Here is a 22,853-nt window from a genome sequence, read left to right as displayed (position 1 = left end):
GAGTCTGCCAGTTCTGGCCCTGAAGGAGCAACGAGCTCTGACCAAACCTCAGTTCATTTCATGTATCTGAAAAATCCACATCGCAGAAAATGTTCTAAATGGGAACTTTCTTGATAGTATCTAATCAGTTTTTACTCTACTTCAGATCTTTTGGAGCTTTTTTTAGACATTAACCCTTTCTATGAATTTTGCCTTCCACATATGAGGAACACAGCAGGAGATTCTCCTGGTCTGACGTGTTCTCAACACCGGGAACATTATAGGAACATTCATGTGAGGGGGGGGGGGGCATCTGGAGCATACAGGAGGAAATGTCCTATTCCAGCAAAATGGGACGTAAAGTCCTTAACGTCGGGACGAGAGATAAACCGATAAATGCAATTAACTCCTCTAGGAAACATAGGCATAGGCAGCACTGCGGGTCAGCCAGTTTTCAGGACCTCATGCTAAGGGTTTTGTGAATTGACAGTCGTGCTGAGCTCGGGCTCTTCGGTGTAACACAGGCTGACATGAGACGCCCACAACACTGTTGGATCGCGTCTCGTTGAAGAGACGTTTAAGCATCTTTCAGTTCTCCACGGGTGAGAATGTGATTACTGAGCTTAACAGGAGGTCAATGGTCGTGACGGGAGGCAAAACACATCCTTCAGAGTCATTTGTGGGTTTTTATCACAAAGGCCAAACCATTTACAACAATGTTTTGTTCTGCTATCATTGTGTGATTTGAATAATGAAAGGTATGGCTCTTCTTTGAAGCTCCTTAAAGCAATAATTTAGTCAAATGAATTTGTTTTGGTCTGTCAACACGTGGATCACATCAGGCGGGACTTTGTTCTCGTTATTTGCATTTTATTTGTGGAAAAAGCCGCCAGAACAGGATGTTAGACTGGTTTCCTTTGTGCTGAAGGTCAGTCTGAGACCGAACGTTGGTAGAACGGTTTCACCACAAGCTCAATCAGTAGCTGCTCTGGAGCTTTTGATCCGCAAACAAAGGTTTCACAGTTTTCTGACTTTTTCACTCTGTCAATAAGATTTGATCGCAACATTTAACAAGAACAAGAAATCCTTACACTATGCTAAAAAATAATGATTCAAGAATACCTGATATGTGAATTTTAGAAGACTCAACCATGTCAAAAAGAAATGCCAAAGCATCTTGATCGCCCCCTGTTGGCTGGCTGCAGTATTGGTCGTAAACCCCGCCTTCCACATGTTAATGTGTTGGATACATGTTTCTCTAAGATGGTTTCTATCATTTTAATTAGTTCTTATCGCACCTATGTTTGGTTTTAATTGGTTATTGGATGCTAGGGGGTGAAACGTCATGATTGACAGCTGACCCTGAATCTGCACGATGGCGTCGTTCATATCTGAGGTATTTTGGCTTCATTTCTGGATGGTGAGAGGAGGTGGAAACAAGTCGTCCATCTTTACATACAGTCTATGGTCTATTATAAAGAAAACAGGAGGTGAGCAACTATGGACATAATGTATGTGTTACGATTTTTAACGTCATTGTCTGTCCGGTTTGTCTGTAGTAAGAAACACCTTTTTTCCCACTGTCACTGCTCTATGACGTTGTGCTCGAAAACTGCTGTGTCACTGCCTGGGATTTGTAGCCGGCGTAAAAGTCACCTCTGCCTCGTTTCTTTTTCCCTCAGTCACTCTTCGCCCAATTTAGCAGCAGAAAAACCTTTCTCTGCAAGGTGCACAAGCTGTACCCTTGAACAGATATTTTTACCGGGAACACTTCCTCCCGACAGCCTGCACTTTGTCCTCCAGCTTCAAAGCTCCACAGAATAAAAATGAAAGAGGTCGAGCGGATCCGTCGCTCACTTCAGCTACATTGCATATGTTTTACTATCAGTGTGTGTCGGCGACTGTCAGGCTCCCTGTGGATTTGCTGCTTTTTTTCCCTGTGTCACAAATTCTCAAAGCAGCAGAGAGGAGGGCAAACCCCAGTGCAGTTTGAGGCTGTTGAATTATACATGAGCTTCTTCAGCAAAAAATCCTGAAGCTACTCTCAGGGCGGCACTGTTACAATTTTACAAGCCCTGGTTCCGTTGGAGTGAAATACAATGGTTTCGACCAGTCAGCTCCTCTGCTCGATAATGCAAAGTTTGTTGCCTGAGAAAAGGAAAAGGTCTCAGTGCCGCACATGGAGAGGTTATGATGTCCGACATGTCAGGGACCTCTGAGGATGATCTGTACCATTGGTCCATTGGAATTTGTACGATACTTTTGGATGCAATTGATTATGATGTCGAACGTGATGTCTTCGAATGTCTTATTTTATTTGACCAAAAATCCAAATCCTCCAAAATATTACATTTTAAAAAGCTTGTAATCGTCACATTTGAGAAACTGGAATTTTATTGTTTTTCGTTTTTGCTTCAAAATTGGTAGCAATGATTAATCAATTTTCAAAATAGCTGCCAATAACCTTTTTGGTCGGTTGATTAATTAAAGTCTCAGCTGTACTTGGTGTTTATTTAACAAAAGTTATCACGCTAACATGCTAAACTGATGGTAGCATTGAGCTAAAAGCCCTGCTGTGCCAAAACGCAAACCACAGACTGTAAATAAAGATGGACGACATTACGGCTCTCTAAAGTGAAGCCAAATCACCTTGTTTGCCCCCCTGGTGGCTGGCTGCAGTATGAGTCCTAAACCTCTCCTCCATGTTAGTGGATGGGACATGGATCATTGACAGCACAAGATGGCGGCACCAGTATCGCAAAACTTTTGGCTTCATTTTTCCATAAAGGGAAGAAGTGGGGATGTATTGTTCATCTTTATTTACAGTCCATGGTGCAGCCTCACAGAGCTGCTAACTTCCTGTAGACACTTGTTTTATCATATAAACTTTTATTTATCTGTGTATGTCTTATGAATAATAACTTTTTTCCATCAACTGCTGTGATTCTAAAGCTTGAATCCCGTCTCTGTACGTGAAGGCCTGTGCAGCCTTGGTGTGTTGTCTCTGCGTTCACAGTTGGCCCGAGTGTTATTCGCCGTCTATGCCAACGATCCTGATGTCATTCCAGAGAAATCCCTCCCCCGTCTCCGGGTCCCCCCAGCTGTTGTTTCAATATCGTCTTTTAAACCCCATGTTAATAAAACAGTAATTGAAAGAGCTTTGCATCCTCCTGTATCCAGTTACTTACACTTTCGTAATAAAAGCTGTTTGTGAGGCTATTCCCCCCGGTGCATTGTCTTGATTGATGTGCATGTGTGGGTGTGCGTGCACTAAATAGATACTATAATTGCAACAGCTGACCTGACAATAGTGAACTGCAGATATTTCTCTCTTGCTCGCGTCTCTGGTGTCTGCGTCGTCTAATTTAGCTCTAATATATTCAGTGGAGGTGAGTCTATAGGCGAAATCAATGTGCGCTGTTACGTGAGCGAGGTTCCTTCTTCCTCCGACTGTTCTCTCGATACGTCGAACTTTCTCTCGCTCAAGTCTCGAGCCGCGACAATTAGTCGATCGATTGTTGAGTCGCTTCAAAGAAAATTAATCTGCAACTTTTTTGATAATCATGTGCAAACTTTGTTTCTACATACGACTCATCACGAATATAATAATTGGTTTGAAGTCCTAAAATATCTTCTGTGGCTTTGCAGGACATTTTACAGAGTTGGAAACATAATAACACCTTACAGAAAATGTAAAATGTTATGTTTTTCAAGCTTGCGAAATAATTATGGTTTGTCTCAGCTGCATCAGTTTTAACTGTACTTCTTTTAATCTATCTTCTCAAACATGATTGTTTCAGCTTCAATTCAATATCTTTGGGTTTTGGACTTTTGGTTGGACGAAACAACACCATGGTCTATTTTGTGATAGACATCCATTACTGTTTTCATGTTCAAGGCCAATAATAAAGAAAACTACTGTTATTGGATGGGACATGGATTGCATTAAAAATCAACGTCAAATAACACTGATGAAGTAAAGAGCTTTCCAGAGTTTTAAGTGGATGAGGGTCTTATTTCTCTGTATAACTGTAAGCAAATCACATAAATATACTTGATATGTCAACAACTGATAAATATTTGAGGATCTTGTTGTATTTTTCTGTCAAAGTGCATTTTGGGGGATGTTTGCGCAGCAGAAAGGTTTTATGAGCAAACAGCAGCCTCAGCGTCGGGCCAGCACCAGAGTATTATCTGAATTAATCTGAGGAGCATAGTAGCCACTGATTAACGGTGCCCGCTCTCCATTGATTTAAGTTTCCCTCTGTCAATAACCCAGTAGTTTTGTCTATTCAGGCTATTGGTTGCCATTGGTTTGCACAGTCATGTGCTGACACAGCAACTCAGGAGGCTGTCTCATTAATTTGCGAATCACTCAGGTCCAGTCCGTCTACTCCGGTGGGAACAAAGGACCTAGATTTTCTCTTTCATTATATTCCTTCAGGGATGATTCAGAGGAATGAAGAACTGCAGCATGTAAAATGAAATACAAATAACAGAGTTTGAATCAAAGGATTGTTCTAAAAAAAAGGTGTAGAAGGAGAAAAGACATGAAAATATCATTATGCTAGAAACTAAAACCGATGTTTGTATGTTACTATGTCTGTTCATAGTCTGTAATCATAGTTGGTCCCAGTGGTGGATGAAGAATAGAGATTATTTACTGAAGTAAAACCAGCAAAAGAACAGTTTAAATCCATTATAAGTAAAGTTGCTGCACTTAAAATAATACTAAAGTGAAAGTAGATACTTATCTCTCAGTGTCAAGAAAGTACACAGAAAAAAATGTCCCCTGTGGTTATTCACATATCACATTAATAGATTAGCAATAGTCTTAATATTTATATTTTACTGAATTATTGTTAATATTAAAGCTTTAAAGTGTAAGGAGCATTTAAATGTTACAGCAGGTTTGATATATTGATGGAGAGTTCATCTTTAGCAGTAGCAAAGTACAACTTTGAAATTGTACTTAAGTGTAGTAACTGCGTAAATATACTTGCTTTCCACCACAGATCAATATTTTACATATATGAAGTGATATTAATTTCAACCCAGAATACTGGGTCATGTAAATTTAGCCTGAATATGTTAAATATAGAAATATATATACATAATAGTGTATTAGAATACTGTATATGTCTGCTACATAACATGCACATTAAATAACTGTGGAGAAGATACATTTGGAAATACTGAAATTAATCTCTTTATTCTAAGATATATATGATGTTTGTTTGTTGTTGTCTTGCCAGTCCGCTGCTGTTTATCAGCAACAAGACCTCTCCGGTTGCTAAGGTGGGCCTGAGGCTCCCTGGTAGCCGACAGCACCTCGGGCCCCAGAGCCCGGTGCTCTGTGACGCACTGGGAAATCCCCCGAGCCCGTGTCACCTCCCAGCACCCTGCACCCTGCAAACAGGGATGTAAAGGTGGGGGAAACCAGTGCACTCACTTTTTTTTTTCAGCCCAACATTTTATCCACATTTTAGACAAATAACATTTGTAAGAAAAGAATTGGTCTTTTTTCACAGGAGACATTTTGACTTGGAAAATGACAGGTTTCCTTATTATGACATAAATAACTGCAGCTCAATGTTAACATGATCAGAAACATCTCATGTTTTCTGCTGTGACAAGTCAAAATGTCTGCTGTGATAAACACATCTAAGTAGTAAAAAAACAAAAAAAACCTTTAATAAGTGGTTTATAACAACCACAATACAGAAGTACAATCACATTTTCAATTAACAATTTAACAAAGGTTTTATATCGTTGTGTGTTTGTCATTCTCATCTCATAAAGAGTTTTAAACCACAACCTTCACTTAGGACCAAAAATCTGTCTTTAAATTTTAAATAATTGATAATGTGACATTTTTCGTGATATTTATAATTATTGACTAATTATACATTTTTTATATATTTTTTATATATTATATATTATAATATTTATTAGGGAAATATCCTTTTAAGGCAAAATAAAGCAAAAATGCTAAATAAACTAAAAATCCACTGCAGGTCTTTTTCCTTCACTGCTTCACTCTGCTCTCAGTTTAATAACGACGCCGTGTGATTTGATTCATGCAGGTTATATTTTCCTGTTGGTTGCTGTGTGTGTTACTTACAATAATAATGCGCAATCTGACCAGGCAAAATATTTGGTTGTGTAAACTTCCTGAACAAACAGCTAAGGACGTGTCAGACAGGATTGTCATTCGCTCTCCTGTGACTGGCTGTGACTGTTTTTACACCTTCCTTCTAAATAAGGCAGCAGGCTGCCAGGACATATGACCACCGTCCCGATTTGGGTTCTGGACACAGTATCCATCCATCCATCCCATGGTTGCTCAACACCAATGAAAGTCAAACACACACACACACACACTCACACACACTCACACACTCACACACTCACACCCTCCCTCCCTCCCTCCCCTCCTGCAGGTCTCCCATGTGAGAGAGAGCTGGTGTCAGGTCAGCCATAATTAGCTGGAGGAAGACCAAGAAAATGGGTTAGTTTACCTTCAAAATAAAAGCAGCAATTAAACATCTTCCATTAGATATGACACGCAGTTCCGTTGAGATTAGATTCCGTGTTTATTAACAAACTATGATATAATAATAACATATTATAATAAGTGTGATGAAAATGACACTCTGGAGAGACCAGTGTTGACATTGGAAATTTGTTTCCTCAACTCGTAAACGGCCATTTTAAATTTAGACCCAACTTCTACAATAAACACCGTCTGAATGTCTTCAGGTGTCCTATTTTCAAACTGTCCAAAAGTCAGATTTGCAGCTTGAACCTGCAAATATATGCTTGATGATGAAATGATGTTTATGATGAAATAACTCAAATTGCACAAAAAAAATCGTAAGACTGCACTTTGTGCTTGTCGAAAAATGTAAATCCTAACTTTAGTTAAACGTATTAGTATTCACTTGTTAGTACCAGTGCTGTTTATTAATATAATATTTAAAGTATATTGGAAGTTGATAAGAACAATTTCATTACTTCTCGGTACAGATCCATGGATTTAGGTTGAGATTTGGTGTTTTTGAATACAAATATTGTTCAGTTTCTTCTTTGCTGTAAGTTTTTTTAATCTTCTCGCACTATACAATCGAGACATGTGTTAATTATTTAGTTAAGACAAGGTCATTGCTCGTCAGTGTTTATTTATCTGAACTATTAACTATAATATATTGCTGGTATATGATTATGAGTTTCGATGGGTGTTGGGTCGAGTTTATCGTGGAGGCCTTAAAATATGAACCAGATTATTTTTAAACCCGTGGAACCATTTCATGAAGACTTCTGCTTGGAACTGACGTATGTCATTCAGATTTTCCTCAACTTGGCACTTTCTCTCCATGACTTCAGAGGTTTGTGGAGATGCGGTGACGCAGGGACTCCCCAGGATGAGGGTTTTATTTTGAAATCTACCACAGGAAACTTGTCTCCTCATTGTGTGCAGCTTCTCCTGACACCGATGTGAAGGTGCAGCACTCCCCATCATTCCAGTCAGAACTGCTGCTGCTGCTGCTGCTGGGGTCCTCTCTCTCCTCCTCCTCCCATCCCTTGCCTCTGATGGGGGTGCGCAGCGGTGAAGTCACAGTGATGTCATTGTAGGATGTGGGAGTCGGGGGCAAGGTGAGATGGTTTTGCAGTGAGTGGTGTCCCCCCTCCTCCACAGCCAGCGTTTGCCTGTAGAGAGGCGCGGAGCGGCGAAAGATGATCATCGTCACCGGCACCAATTCAAGCTCCGACGCGCTCAGTCCCTCTCCTCCTGCTCACATCCCGGGCTATGGGGCCTCGGTCTGCCTCCATCCCACAACAAGCCTTCACCACCGCCACCACCATGCCAAAGGACAGGAAATAAGAAGAGTTGCGTTTCTAGGGCAGGTAACTTTGACCACGTGCCCCGAAGGTGAACCGGATGGCCATTGCGCAAAGGTGCCTCTCCAGCATGTCCAGCGGGGCCAGGGCGCACTGGACGCTGCCGGCGCTTCTTGTACTGTGGACTTCTCTCTGCGGGATCGCCTCGTCTTACCCGATTCCCAGCAGGACTAACGCCACTTTGCTGGAGAAGAAGTGGGAGACGCTCTTCTCCCGCTCCTACCTGGGTATAACCGGGGGGAAATCGGAGCTGAACTGGGAGAGTGACTATTTGCAGGGCATCAAGAGAGTGCGGCGGCTCTACTGCAACGTGGGCATTGGGTTTCACCTGCAGGTGCTCCCGGACGGCAGGATAAGCGGTGCGCACAGTGAGAACCAATACAGTGAGTTGCATCCCGGAAAGCACGGATGGAGGAAACCAATGCGCAGCAGGGAGCGTAAAAGTTACTCCTCCTGCATGATATTTAATATAAGAGGTGTGGGAAGTTTCCGAAAGCAAAAAGGTCCCGAGCCTCATATGCGTGCAGAGAGAAACATCCTCCCAAACCAAAAACATGACATGAATGCCCTGGAAGCAGTTCAGACGCACGCTTATTTTTACCCTGCAGCAGGACGCACGCACATGCACATGCACGCACACAAACACTTGCACACACACACACATTCATGCACATAGAGAGGGAGCACCGTGATGTCTAAAACGCATGGATCAGGGCTGATGGTGCACATCATCCCGGCGCAGTGCACCTGCAAGGTTACACCCATCACTGCTGCAGAGGCCAGTACCACAGGCGCAGTGTGTGACTCTGTATCTCTGCTGTGCGTGTCTGTGTGTGAGTGTGTGTCTGTGTGTGAGTGTGTGTGTTTCCCTCATAACCTCCTGTTTCCTTCAGGTCTGATAGAAATCTCCACCGTGGACCGAGGAGTCATCAGCATGTTCGGAGTGAAGAGTCAGCTGTTTGTCGCAATGAACAGCAGAGGAAGGTTATACGGAACGGTACGTGTGTGCGCAACTCTACACACACACACACTCTCTCACTCCCATGCACACACGCACACACACTGCTGAGTGTAAGACGAGTTCATGTGGCTGCTGCATCCTCGGGTTTATGAGCACTGTTGTGTTATTAATATTTCCTGATGATGGGGGGTTTCACACGGAGTCCCAATTAGAGGATGAATCAGCGCCAACATCTTCTTCTCTATGTCAGTGCCACACTGAACAAGTAATCCATTACTCCATTACAAGTACAGGCCCCGCATTCACATTTAAGTAAAAGTGCTAACAACTAAAAGTAATCTAAGTAACGAAGGTAAATGGCCCATATAGCACACAGCCTATTGAAATATAATATACGACTATGGTTACTGCTGCTGCTGGAGACAGAGCTAAATAGCTACTATAGTTACTGTAGTAACAAGTAACTATCGCTATAGCTATTAACTGTAGTGTAGTAACAAGAACTACGCAATAGCTAATAACTATACTCTAGTAACTATCGGGATAGCTAGTAACTATACTGTAGCAACTATTGGTACAGCTAGTAACTATACTGTAGTAACTAGTTACTATCATTATAGCTAACAAATATACCTCAGTAACAAGTAACTATTGCTATAGCTAGTAACTATACTGTTGTAATTTATAACTATTGCTATAGCTAGTAACTATGTTGTAGTAACAAGTAAATGTTGCCGTCAATAGTGGAGTATTTCTCTCGTAGATGTAGTAAAACAGAAATATGAAGTAGCATAAAATGGAAATACTCAAAGTAAAATTGCCTAAACGTTGTACTTATGTGCTGTATTTGAATAAAGAACAATTCTTTGTTAATTCCCAACACTGGAGTCTTAATATGTGATTTATTCCTCATAATGTTCATCGAAGCAGATAATGAACTTTGCCCTGCAGTCAACACCATGGCTGCAACATGTAGTCAACAGTCAACACAAGAGTCTGATCCTCATTCCAACAAACCACAGCACACGTCGTCTAAATACATTTTCAGTGGTTATTTCAGGTACTTTTTAAAAAGTAAAACCTGATTTTCCAAAAACTGTCTGGATGTTATAAAATACCTGACCTTGACGTGAATGGTTAAAAACTGCCCTGCTGAATTTTTAATGATCCTTTCAGTTTCATTAAAAGAGACAAATATTTAACTTTTTGGTGAAGAAACTAAAGCAAAGAGGAAATTCTTCTAAAATATGAATATAAATGAAATTTGACCTCCATACTTTTAGAATTACCTCACACCGAGTACCAAACTGAAGTCTTGATCCGAATCAAACTCAAATGATGTTTCTATGCTTCTTCTGTTCAATTGATAAATATATTTTTATTAGAGATAATGTAACAGCAAGAGTAAGTACTTTTACACAAGTATTTGTAATTTTAGGTACTTGAACTTGAGTAACTCCAGTTTATGCTCCTTTTTACTTGTACTGTACCATATTTTAGAGGCAAATTTCACTTTTTACTTCGTACTTATCCGACGTTCGCTTAATTTACCAGATCAATTTGTTATTACTCATATAGTAATAAATTATGTATTACTATAGAATAAACTACTCAGCAGTATATAACTACAGTTAGCCTCCTTTTTAACAGATGCAAAGTAATGTTTGGATATAATCCAGTGAAGTATATGATTCTGTATTTTTACTTTTGAAATCAAAGGTATATTTTGATGTTAACACATGTTATCTACTTTTAATAAACCTTTCGTAACATGGTATTGTCACTTTAACGTAAATAAATTTAACCATAATGTAAATCTAATCTTGCTTAGCATTTACTACCTGCTTATCTATGTGCATTTGTCCTTTAAATTCATATTTTAGGTTATTTTACGAGTCGAGCGTTAACAGCGGTGAGACGAGTATCTGCTTTTCAAGAGTTTTGCAACAACATGCCTCCTCCTCCAGTTTCCCTCAAAGCCTTCTATAACCGTCTGTTTGCCACAGTAAAGGTCACGTGCGCAGACGTCGTGCATGATGACATGACGTTCGTCCTGCGTCTGTCAGGAGATTTATTGACTTCTCTCATTTATCCGTTTGTCTGATTGTTTGGGGGATGGGACTCTTTTTCTTTTCAGAGAGTCTTCGTGGACGAGTGCAAGTTCAAGGAGACTCTGCTGCCCAACAACTACAACGCCTACGAGTCTTTTGTTTACAAGGGCTTCTACGTGGCCCTCAGCAAGCATGGCCGCGTAAAGAGGGGCAACAAGGCCACCACCGCCATGACCGTCACACACTTCCTCCCGCGGCTATGAGAGAAACTGGCAATAACTCTGTAATTTGCACATGTGGATGTTCTTCCAGGTAAAACAGAAATGCATAGTCACGATATACACACCAATGGACTGCGTAAGAAAACACAAATATTTATTCTGTTTATATATATGTATATTTGGATAGCTATCTTTGTATATGTATGCCATACTGTGCTGCTTATTGTTTTTACGGCCGGGGGCGAGTCAAAGCCGCGGCCTGTCTCACTTTACCTTGGTGCTTGCTGTAACTGAACTATGTGTCACTTCCTTTTTTGAGATGGAGGATGAGCGATATCCTGAGCTTTTAAAGAGTGAAATGAATACGTTTTATTACCTCAAAGAACCACGTCACTATACATTTAAGGGATGCATGGACTTCCGCCCGAATATCTGCTACGTTTCATCGTTTCGATCGAACCTCCGAGTGCTCGACGGCTCGACGTCAGCGGGGGAAAACTTAAATGCACTACCTTTGCTGCACGATTTTAAAGGTGCCTTGGTGTTCCCACTTGTGGCCCCCTTCAGCTTGCATGTAAGAGACACCCGCTGGAGTCAGAAATAGGGCTGACGCTCCGGAGAGGGCCTCAGGAGGGGAGGGTTGGGGGGGGGATTGACTATCTGGTTTATTTTCTTTTCTGTAATTAGATCGATTAAGTAATATACAATCTGTGGTGGAGACCAGAGAGTGGTCGGCCATGGCGACTGGCGCGAGGCCACGAGTTTGACTGTGTGGCATCGCCAGCAAATACACAGGGTGGAATACATATCTAACTGAGCATGGAGAACGTTTTTTAGTTTCTTGTTTGGACCGAGCTTGCATCTGCACAGGAATCAAGCGAGCGGATTGGAGCACACAGTAGAGAGACGTATTCGCACATTGTCCTGGACGGAGCTCCTACAGCAAAGTGGGTTGCTTCAGCTGCTGTTTGAAAATGATGTCCTCTGTCCTTCCATGAAACCAATGAAAAAATGTAAATAGCTGCAAATGTAAAGAAGAAGAAGAAATCAGGAGCTTTTTACGCTGCTTTGTTGCAGTCGCCTGAACGAGGCAAAAAGAAAGAGTCCAGGTTGCACATGAGCCGTCGATGATGGTGCCTCCATGTTTCTTTTTTTGGTGAGAATCTGTTTCTTTCCCTCACGTTGCGGTTGTGTGTTCAGTGGGAGTATGTGTGCGCGCCCCGGGCCGTGTCCCCTCCTCGTGTGTGTGCTCTGCAGCAGCACTGCAGTGGCGGCGAGGTGTTGGGAGCTGGAGGCAGATAGTTATTAATGCAATTACAGATGAGCCGATCACGTGCCCCGAAGGGACTCAAGGACAGTGCAGTCGGTGGAGTGGCTGCTCCCTGGAGGATTTGTCACATTTTAGCAGTGGAACACTGGTGTCGGAAAGTTATCACAGCATCTTTTTCACATACAAATCGTGGAGGTGCACATGTGATCAGTTTGTTTCCAAAGCTGACGCTGTACCTCGCTTTGCAGACTCGCTGTCGGCATGTGGACCCGTTTCAAACTTGTTTTCTCTGCTTTGTGTTACTTCTGAGAATCTTAACGTGTGCATGTTCCCCTTGAAGTTTCTGCAGCTGTTTACTTTAAAAAAAAACACACTGGAGGGTTGCTCCACCATCTGCCTCCATCCGTTCATGTGTCGAAAGAGGAAGCAGGGCCGTTTAAATCCAGGAAAGACGTATGCGAGGGAGGCGGCTGCTGTGTTTGTTGTTCGTCAGACCCCCCTGCAGGAATGACAGGCAGCCCCCACCACCACCACCACCTTTAGAGCTCTATTGCCCCCCCGAGCACCATCCACCACCCACCTCTGCTCTTCCCCCCTCGCCGCGGCGCTCACCCGCTGCAGGCAGGGACCTTTGGATTCCTGCTGTAACCCAGGAGCTTCCTCCTCTCCTTTCAGCCTTTTTTAGTTCAAGGTCAGAGTCACGGACCAGCCTTGGCCAGCCGGGGTGCTCAGCTATATGGGTCGGACTGTTTCCGTGAAACAGAGACACTGAGTGCATAAACTAACTTTATTTTATGCTTTAACGGATTATAAATGATTGAAGAGGTGGGTTTCTATTGGACAGGTGGAAAAACACGGCTCTTACAGTTCCCTGTAGTTCCCTGCTTGAATATTTCTGAACCAGTCCTGCTCCTCTCTCTGACTTTAAGAGCGCCACCTCTTTAAAATGCAGCTCCACGACATGCTCCCCCCTCCTCCCCTCCCCTCCCCTTTCCAAGTACTTGCATTGGGATATTTCTGGGGAGGGGACATCTGCAGAGTTAATGCAGTGTGTGAGGAGCAGGCAGAGTCATGCAGAGCCTCACCTCTGCTGATGCAACTCCAGTCCTGCAGGGCCGCTCCCTGGCCATCCTCAGGACGAGCCCCCTGCTGCTGCTGCTGCTGCTGCTGCTGCTGAGTACCGACCCCAACACCTCCCATCACCTCCTGACACAGTATCACCTGCTGCTCTACTGTTGTCTACGACGCACAGATACACTCATAACAGTATTCGTCCCACTGATAAATCTCCTCCTCATTTTTTTTCCATTCGCGAGTGCCGAGACCACGATGCTGAGAAAGTTGAACTGAAAAGACTTGTTGCTGTTGCAGACGAGGCTGCACGCAGAGGCACTGACGTACCTGCGAGGTGGGGAAGTAAACGGTGGCACTCGTTACCCACCTCACTGTCAACGTGTCCAACGTCTCTCGTAGCACCTTATTCACGACATCTTCATTATAATCTCACGCGGAGATTAAGTGAGTTTTCTGACACATCTCAGAGCTGGATCCTAAACGAGTGATGGTTCGTGTCTAAAAAGAAAAAGCTTCACCTTTCAGCTTTGACCAAAAGGAATCTTATCCAGATTGATCTTTTCTTTCCATCGCTTAAATCAAATTTAAATTCATTCAAGACGAGGAATCTTTTTTTTTAAAATAATGTTTAATGTCCTATAAGCATGTCTGGGCCCCGAGCTTGATTAGGGCTGTGTGCTTCATGTGTTTTATTTTGTTTTTTTTAATTCCTGCTCTGAAAGTAGTGAGCCTCCACTCTATTCCTCTCATCTCTGCTCTCATATACCTCACCTCCTGCCTTAGTTTTGGTTTGCTAATGACTGTAAATGATGAAGAAACAACCTCCTGTCACTTGTTTCTGAAAACAGACAATGCTAAGTAAGGATATTAAAGTTTTTTCCTTTTATTTTTGTACGTATGTGCTGTGCACAGCAGTCTACTGTATTCCTGAGATACCAATAAAGGTTTGATTTTTTAAACGGTTGCTGGTTAAGTGTAATTACAGCATGAAAATACTCCTGTCTATCAAGAAGGTTCATGTGCTTCTGCAGAAAAATGATATTACAGTAGCCGACATTATTAGACTGTTAAAACAATATTTCCCTCTGATTAGAGTAAAAATCAAACAAATCACAGAGTAGAAATACTTGAGTAGAGCAGGAAGTACCTCAAATTTGTACTTTAGTGCAGTACTAGTATAGTATAAGTAAGTATAAGTATAAATGTACTGTTACTTTCCACCACTACAGCAAATGTGAAAATATGTAACTCCACTAAATTAACTTTTCCTACAACTGGAAACAACTTTTCAGTTTCAAGAGAAGCTGTTGAAATGTCATTTTTTTATAACGGTTCACAGTTAAATGTGATTTTAACTCCAGCTTCCAACTCTCAGCCTGACGCACTGTAACTTTCCAGGAAGTCAGTGAAAACTACATTGAGTGAGAGAGTGGCTCCCTCTGCCGGTGAAGAGCGGGGATGTGGAGTTGGGCAGGTGCGTAAAAGCAGACAAACTTCAGACTGTGGCTCCACGTTCAGCTCATAGTGAAACTAAAGTGTCCAAAAGTTTGATGTGACGATTAACTTCCTTAGTAAAAGTCTGAATTTGCACAAACTACAAAAGTCAGTTGAGCTCATAAACAAATAAAATGACCCTGATTTGATTAACAGGTCGTTTTATAGGTTAATACCCATGTTTTATTTTTTATTGCCTAATTCAAAATGTTTCATGTCCAAAGAAAATAACCGGACTTTGGAGCATTTGGTCTAAGGTCTAAGGTGGACCAGTCAAGACGTGCCACCTAAAATAAGCCTCCTGTTGTGTGACCAGAGCACCGGGATAAACAGACAGAGGTGGAAGTGCCCTTCCGCTGCAGCACACCCGCACATCTGCTTTGGGGGCGAGCTTCTTTTTTTGTTTTTTTTAAACGCAAAGGATGTGAGCAGGAGTGGCACTCGGGGGGCTTTAAATAGGAACTGTCTCCAAACTCTGGGACAACACAGCATCTGAAAAACTCCCAGCAGCAGCAGCAGCAGTAGCAGAAGCAGTGGTAACCGCCGGTTTTGCTCCAGGATGGACGTCAACAGGAGACTGGGGATGAGGGACACTCTGCTGGCGCTCCTACTCGCCGTCTTCCAGGGATTTCCTCTCGGGGACGCAGCCCCGAACCCGTCCCCGCTGGTTGGATCCAACTGGGGGAACCCGAGGAGATACATCCACCTGCAGACATCCACGGATCTCAACAATTTCTACTTGGAGATCAGATTGGATGGCACAGTGCGCAAAACTACCCTCAGGAGCTCGTACAGTAAGCGCGTCCACACATCTTGTTGTTTTCAGTTTACTTGTTGCAGTGGAGGTCTGTTGTTCACATCCTCTCTCTCTCGCTCTCTCTCTCCTGTGCAGGTGTGCTTTTACTGAAAGCTGAAACGAGGGAGCGCATCGCCATCCTCGGCGTCAAAAGCAGCCGGTACCTGTGCATGGATTTGGATGGAAACCCGTTCAGCTCTGTAAGTTGCTTTTCAATTAATTCACTCGATCTCCTCGTTGAACTTGTAGTTGTCGGTTTCCTCTAACTTGGCACACGTGTGAAGTTTTACGCATCCTTGAAACATTACTTTAAATATGGGTTTTCTTTTACGCACGAACAGAATGCAGCAATGGGATGTCTCAAAATGAATTATTTTGATTATTATTAGATAACTCAGATCGACGACTTGTTAATTATTAATTGATGATCTCCTTAACTTTTTTGTGTCCATATTTCGCACAAGTGCGCGCTTTTACGCATGGTTTCAAACCACTTTTTGCACTTTTACGCACCAAATATTTCATGGTTTCACTAACATCCATTTTCCAAAATAGTTTCACTTGATTATTCTACCAAGAAGAAAAATAGAATACCTCCAGTTTAATGTTCTGCCTCTCTCCTTCTCCTCAGCCCACCTGCCTGAAGGACGATTGTCTCTTCAACCACAAGCTTCTGGAGAACAACCGGGACGTGTACTACTCCAGCCGGACAGGCATCCTCTTCAACCTGGAGGGCTCCCGGCAGATGTACGCTGCGGGTCAGAACCTGCCCCAGACCTCCCTCTTCCTGCCCAAGAAGAACACGGTGTCGCTGGAGCGCCTCCTGCTGCATCGGGAGAAGAGGAACCAGCTGGTGGATCCCTCCGACCCGCACAACGTCTACATGGGTCAGAGCGAGGTGGGCTCCGACTCCCGGGCCGTGCCGGAGGACGACGCCGACCTGGAGGTGGAGGTAGAGGTGGAGGTGGAGGTGGAGGCCGGGGACGACGGGCGCAACGTGTCCCGGGAGACGCCGCTTGATCCTTCCACCCACGACCCTTGGAACGTGCACTCGTCCAACCCCGCGAGTCCCCGGAGCACCGGCACCATGGGGTGACTTCACGTGTGACCCAGCTTAGTTTCAGTGCGGGCGCCCAATTTACCATAATGTAGGTGTAGGCTTGTAGTTCATGAACATATGATACAAACAATATACAAACACAGACTTAACTTAAAGGAAAACAGAGGAAAGAAAAGCATTTCCTTCTTTTTCAGACTCTTAATCAAAAAAACATTGTCTACCATCAATCATTCAGAGAAGCAGTGTCATTCACTGAGAGTAGAAATTATTACACTTGACTTGCAGCCCCTTTTGCACAATTCACATTGTCTCTCAAATCCATTTTCTATATCACTTCTTCAACATCTGCTCTGAGATCACAGGTTCAATTTATAAAGAGAAATGTCTTTGACGTGGACTTCACTCATCACTGACCAATATTCTGTACATTCCCAAGTAGGTTTTGGAGATAAATGGAGGATATGAAAGCAGGTTTAGTTAGAGGAGATATCGGATGATGTTTCCCTCAGAAAAAGTGACCAACAAATGACTGGAAAAAAAGGAAATCGTAGCTGTGCCAAGACAAATGAGCCAAATCAATTCCCACCCGTTATAATAAGTTGTCACTCTCTTGCATAGTTTCAGCAATCTTTGGAAATGCAGGACAAACCCCCCCCCCTAAATATTAGTAATCCCAACACTTTGTTTAGTGTATTTGTGTGTGGTCTCTTCTCATCATGGTTTTTTGCAGCTGGTCTGAGAAACCCACATTTCAAAGTGACATTAACCCTCCGACAGACAGAAGCCTGACTTCAGCCTGACCTCTGGGGGACGGAAGGCCCTGTCTACTGATGTGAAACAAGGCAGGCGTGATTTTACATAACAGCATGTGTTGACTTCAAAATGTGCATTAGTAGAGTTAGGATGAGGTTTCGCTCGTATTTCAAAGTCCTACATTTGCTAAGTTTATTGTAAGATGTTAAACCTTAAAAAAAACAAAGAAATTCTATATCACTGCAATCACTTACATTATCTGTTTCTGCAATTGTGTTTTTTTATTTTGCCACCAATAATACAACCTATAATTCTTGACTTGAAGTAATATGACAACAGGGTAAACAACCTTTACGGAGCAGTGATCTTGAAATCAAATCTGAACTCTATGATTTTACGGGTGCCGGGCACCACCAGCAACTTGAGCCCCAGTCCCAACGAGTATTTATTTATTTAAAACCATTCCTTTAGTGTTATTTATGGTATTTATATGGATGCGTTTCCTTTACAATGTACATATACTGTAAGAAAACATGGTCTGTCTTTGAATGTATGAGCAGGAGTTGTGGATGGAGCGTTGCTTGAATTTGGGACAAAATAAACTCATAAAGGAAAAGTTGTGTGTCAGATTTGTGTCTTTTTTGAACGTGTGGATCTTTAAACGGTTGGTGCTTTGTGTGCTGCGTCATTTCCCAGGGACAACATGTACTATGCAAACGGAAGTCATGAATATGGGAGCAGGTTTAACAATCGACCCAGTTTCTGTGGAGTTCCGCTCTTGAGCCAAGGATCCTGCACTTTTCACACCTCACTTAGCTTCATTAGCAAACGGGCACATGAGCTGCGGCGTGATTTCAGCTTTGACCAACAGTTCAATCGGTCGTTGTCGTCCATTAACCTTCGAGGGAATAGCTCGACATTTCCGCTGCTGTGGTGACGAATCCAGAACTTATACAGCTCCCGGCCAAGTAATAGTCTCGTCACAGATAACAGCATAAAACAGCTGAGACACGACTTCAGTTTTTACAAAATAAACAACATATAATTACCCTCATGTAAATGAACGTCTTGGGAATCTTTGCCAAATTATTATCTGTTTAATATTTATATTAGCTGATTTATTGATAATGTACATTTTTTACTGCCTAATCAACATAAGCCCCCAAATAATACATATAGGTTGGGCTGTCAATATTATTAATTATTATTATTATTATTATAATACAGTAGCTGGTCAACATGGAGATAATTTCACCTATTTTATATTCTACTAGATGCTTAATATTGTTGCATCAGTTGCAAAGTAGGTGGAACCTTTGTGTTCAGAAATCAAACACCTATGAGTATGAAGCATCCGCCCACATAGACATAAATAATAATGTTGTTTCACAGCGTTTTCAGATATGTGCATAAAAAACTCAAACAAAGATTTAGTGTTTTCATCTTATATTGCACGTAAAAGTAAAAATGAGCAGCTGCACAGGAGACTCATCAGTGTTCACTAAAACATTAAATAGACTTTGGCAATAAAAGAGGTAATGGAACATTAAATATGGAGACTGACACTCGAGTCTTTACTGGCTTACTTTACAGTTGGAAGGATCACACGTTTGATAATACAGTATCACACAAGTATTTATATTACTGATCCACAGTAAAACATATAGATTACTGAGAAAAACATAATTTACCCTGTTTATTCTTGTTCCAGTTACCCGTGGTAACTCTTGAGGTCTCTTATTTCCCTTTAGCGTTTGTTTCTTTACATGTTGAACATAACGTGCACAGATGCTGCACACACGCACAACGTCTACTCACTACTCAGCGGCTGTGAGCTTTTGCAGGTGGTTTGTTCTGTTGGTGAACACACAGCGAGCAGCAGAGAGGACCGGGCCGGACTCGGACGGGCTCAGAGTGAAGACAAAGCGGCCGATGCCGGTGTTTGGACAGGGTGCGATCATGTGGGACATCTTCACCCCTGCAGGTAGGGAGCACTTCAAGTCCTCCACAAGGTGCCCGATGGCTACGCGGATGTAGGCACCGTGGCTCACGACCAGAGCGTGGAACGCGAGACCCTGCAGGCCGTCATCAGCCGCACCGACAGAGGGGACATCCGAGGCGGCAGCTGCCATGTCCTTTGTGGCGTCTCCGGCTGCTAACGCTCCATCGGAGGCGTCCGACCCAGACGCGCCATGTTCCTCCAGCATTTGCTTGAAAAGGACTTTGAGGAATTTTTTGAATCGCAGCTTCACCTGGAAGCAAGGTGACATTACCCAGAGATCAAAAAGGATTCCTCAACTGATTCTGCGTCCGCCATCAGCAAATGGCAGGAAGTCATGTTTGTTTTCTGTTAGCTGAAGTTTTGCCTCATATTTTTTGTCATTCTACAAACTGTATATTAAAATTGTTCCTTAATTCTCACTTTTCAAGCAAAACTGCTCATACCTTGTTGGTTGCAGCTTTTTGCAGTGAAGATTTGCTGCTGGTGATTTTAAAACATTTACATAAATTCTCCTGTTGTCTAAAAACACAAACCTGTTTTTCATGCTTGATAAGTTTTGACATATTGAAGATAAATGATTGTTATTCAACAGAAATATAAAAGTCGACTCCACTGAGACTTGCAGCTGATGTCAGTCGACAAGCTCTTAAATGCAATGTCCCATAATGAACACTGAAGGGCGCTGTTGTGCAAGCAACACTCTTCTGACCTTGAGGTTCTTGGTGCGTTTTCAACTTTCACACTGTGACTGGATCAGCATCTAAAAGGATGAATCGTGACTCACCTGTCCTAAAGTCTCTCCTCCTGGCGGCGTGTAATCTCGACACGACTGGCCGGCGGCGTTGGCCATGTTCTTCAGATGCTCTTTGGGACGTCCCTCAGCGACACCGAAACCCTGCACGGACGACGAAACCACAGGTCAGAGCTCACGACATAAACCGCTGTGTGGATAAAGGTGTAAATCTGTGACATGTACAGGTTGTATGGAGCCCACGAGTCTCACCCTCTCTCTAAGTAACGGCTCCAGAACCATCTCCATGCCAGAACAGTGAGTGTTGTTCCTCAGGATGAGTTCAGCTGTCTGATGGAGGAAATGAGATCTGAAGATCAATGACTCAAGACGTCTTTAGCTGCCAAAACACTTGAGAAATATCGGTAAATCATGGTCAGCACCGGTGAATCAAAACCCACAGACGCATGAATGTTCACACAGCTATTTCATATCGGGAAGTCATCCTGTTTTTCTCCATCGGGCAATTTGACTGGTTTCCCTGATGGGAAAACCTCAGCGTTAGCTCCTATTTAAGAGTTAACACACGCATTTACCGACAAGTGAGGAGATCTGAAACTCTGACTGTGGCACTGCGGAGGGTTGAGAACCTACAAATTAAGATGCTGTGGGTACAGTTACCTTCCTACTCTGTGGGTGGAATCTTTCAATAAACTGATGACAGTGCTACTAACCTGTACTGGTAATATCACCGTGTATGGAGCCAAATCATCACACAGGAGCTGGTTAAGATTTTTCATTCTTTATTTAAAAAGGAAAATGTGCGCGCGGTCTGGCCACAGGATATGAGCCAGGTCTGGAATTACTTTACTGAAAAGGTCACTGACTGTTGCACAACGGCTGCACTGAAGTGGAGACTTTTATTCTCAGGAAAATTTTAATCAACTCACATGAGAAGTTCCACCAACAATGTATGACACGCTGAAATAAATCTGATGAGTCGGACATCTTACTGAATCAAGTACGATTAAAAAAGGAATTTAGCTGTGACTCATAACAGCAAAACTATTTTTTACTCTCTCTCTATATATATATATATATATATATATATACAAATTTGTGTTCCATGTGAAATTGTTCTTATATAGTTCAAGTTCATTTTAATGTATTCTCTTCTTCTGCACCTGTAGTGATTCTGTACCTGGGCAGCTGTAATATGTGGATTTCCCCCATGGAGATCAATAAAGAATTAGATATTAGAACTTATAATTAATCAAAGAAAAGTTCAAATAAATAAATCCTCAACAACAGTATGAGCGATCATAGTATAGAAGGAGAATGTCACCCAATGTTAAACCTCATGAGTTTTTCACTCAAGAATGAAGCTCTATGGCAAAAGAGGAATATGAATCAGGCTTTGGATTAACAGGCTGTAAAATTATGATTTCATGAGACCTTCCACTGTCACTTGTGAATTCCACATGTTGTAGCCCAGCTGTGCGAGTCTGTCTTACCTGCACAGCCCGTTGTAAGTTACTGGCGAACACGTTGTTGAAGGCGATGTCTCTGAGGTACCTTCCAGCTGCGTCTCCCTGCAGCGACCCCGTCTCTGACAGGGACGTGTCCACGCCTTGACCTGAGGGCACAAGGGACATGTTTTGCGGCCACAAGACAAACAAGTTTTGTGTCTCTTTTAAAGTTGTTGGTGGTTGATTTACGCCTTTTTGTCGTCATTTTGCTTTTCTTTGTGTTTTCTTTTTCTTATGTCCTTCTAGTCAGCTTTCATGTTGTTAAGCCCTTTATAACATTGTGATTATTGTTGTCGTTGACCCGTACTTGGGTAAATGTACTTAGTTACTTTCCACCCTGAGTAGCTGACCTGTCCAGTGTAACGTGAGAGGATGTTGTAACACTGTGAGACTGCAGCTGTGTCCATGTTTAAATCCCCCTCTTGGTGTGACGTACCTTGCAGCAGCTTGTCTCTGTTGTACGTCGTTTCCCCACTGCGGGAAAACAACGTCACTGAATTAGCTCAAACACACACAACTGTTTGTTTTTTTTAATTCAGTGACAACAAAACGCTCGTGTGGTGTAGTTTTAAAAACCAAGAAGCTGAGTGATGAGGACTGAGTCACAGTGAACTACACACGTCCAGCCGCCATGCTGCGCCAGTAGCCGGCTGACTGGTTTGAGACACACGGACACGAACCAGTTCCATCGTGTTCACGTTCCCTGAGGATATCAGAGTAGAATTAAATGTGTGAATGTTCACTTACTGTCTCACGAGGGTTAAACTGAACGTCAACATCTTCTCCTCCTGTCACTTCCTACTTACTGCTTCTGCGCCTGCTTCTTCTTCTTCTTTCCTGCAATCTCGGCTGTCAAACGAGGAATTGGTGCATTACCGCCCCCTACCGCTACAGACAGAGTGAGGCAATATTAATAAAAAAATGTTTACTATTGTTATTATTCATATTATTACTGTTATTAGATTAAATTATATGAATAAGAACATTATCTATATTTGTTCTATATAATCTAGTATCAAGTTTCCTTCTAT

The 22,853-nt window shown here is 42.6% G+C and overlaps 3 protein-coding genes across 3 annotated transcripts; 2 read left to right on the top strand and 1 right to left on the bottom strand.

Annotated features, from left to right (window-relative positions):
- Nucleotides 1-7,501: 7,501 nt before the first annotated feature.
- LOC118101428 (fibroblast growth factor 6) lies at nt 7,502-14,422 on the top strand. Its single transcript, XM_035147186.2, has 3 exons — nt 7,502-8,264; nt 8,775-8,878; nt 10,980-14,422. The coding sequence occupies exons 1-3, from the start codon at nt 7,922-7,924 to the stop codon at nt 11,154-11,156; spliced, it is 624 nt and encodes a 207-aa protein (XP_035003077.1). The 5' UTR covers nt 7,502-7,921; the 3' UTR covers nt 11,157-14,422.
- A 128-nt stretch (nt 14,423-14,550) lies between these two features.
- On the top strand, nt 14,551-18,704 carry fgf23 (fibroblast growth factor 23). The gene is made up of 3 exons (XM_035147185.2): nt 14,551-15,746; nt 15,845-15,948; nt 16,380-18,704. The coding sequence occupies exons 1-3, from the start codon at nt 15,512-15,514 to the stop codon at nt 16,842-16,844; spliced, it is 804 nt and encodes a 267-aa protein (XP_035003076.1). The 5' UTR covers nt 14,551-15,511; the 3' UTR covers nt 16,845-18,704.
- A 286-nt stretch (nt 18,705-18,990) lies between these two features.
- tigarb (TP53 induced glycolysis regulatory phosphatase b) lies at nt 18,991-22,691 on the bottom strand. The gene is made up of 6 exons (XM_035148157.2): nt 22,570-22,691; nt 22,259-22,296; nt 21,808-21,929; nt 20,567-20,644; nt 20,348-20,458; nt 18,991-19,813 (listed from the first exon to the last, which is right to left on the bottom strand). Exons 1-6 carry the CDS (start codon nt 22,599-22,601, stop codon nt 19,379-19,381), a joined length of 816 nt encoding a protein of 271 aa, XP_035004048.1. The 5' UTR covers nt 22,602-22,691; the 3' UTR covers nt 18,991-19,378.
- Nucleotides 22,692-22,853: the final 162 nt, after the last annotated feature.

Source organism: Hippoglossus stenolepis, chromosome 22 (assembly GCF_022539355.2).
Source record: "Hippoglossus stenolepis isolate QCI-W04-F060 chromosome 22, HSTE1.2, whole genome shotgun sequence".
Classification (NCBI taxonomy): domain Eukaryota; kingdom Metazoa; phylum Chordata; class Actinopteri; order Pleuronectiformes; family Pleuronectidae; genus Hippoglossus; species Hippoglossus stenolepis.
Note: the sequence above shows the minus strand (reverse complement) of the source record. Positions and strands in the feature narration are given on the sequence as shown.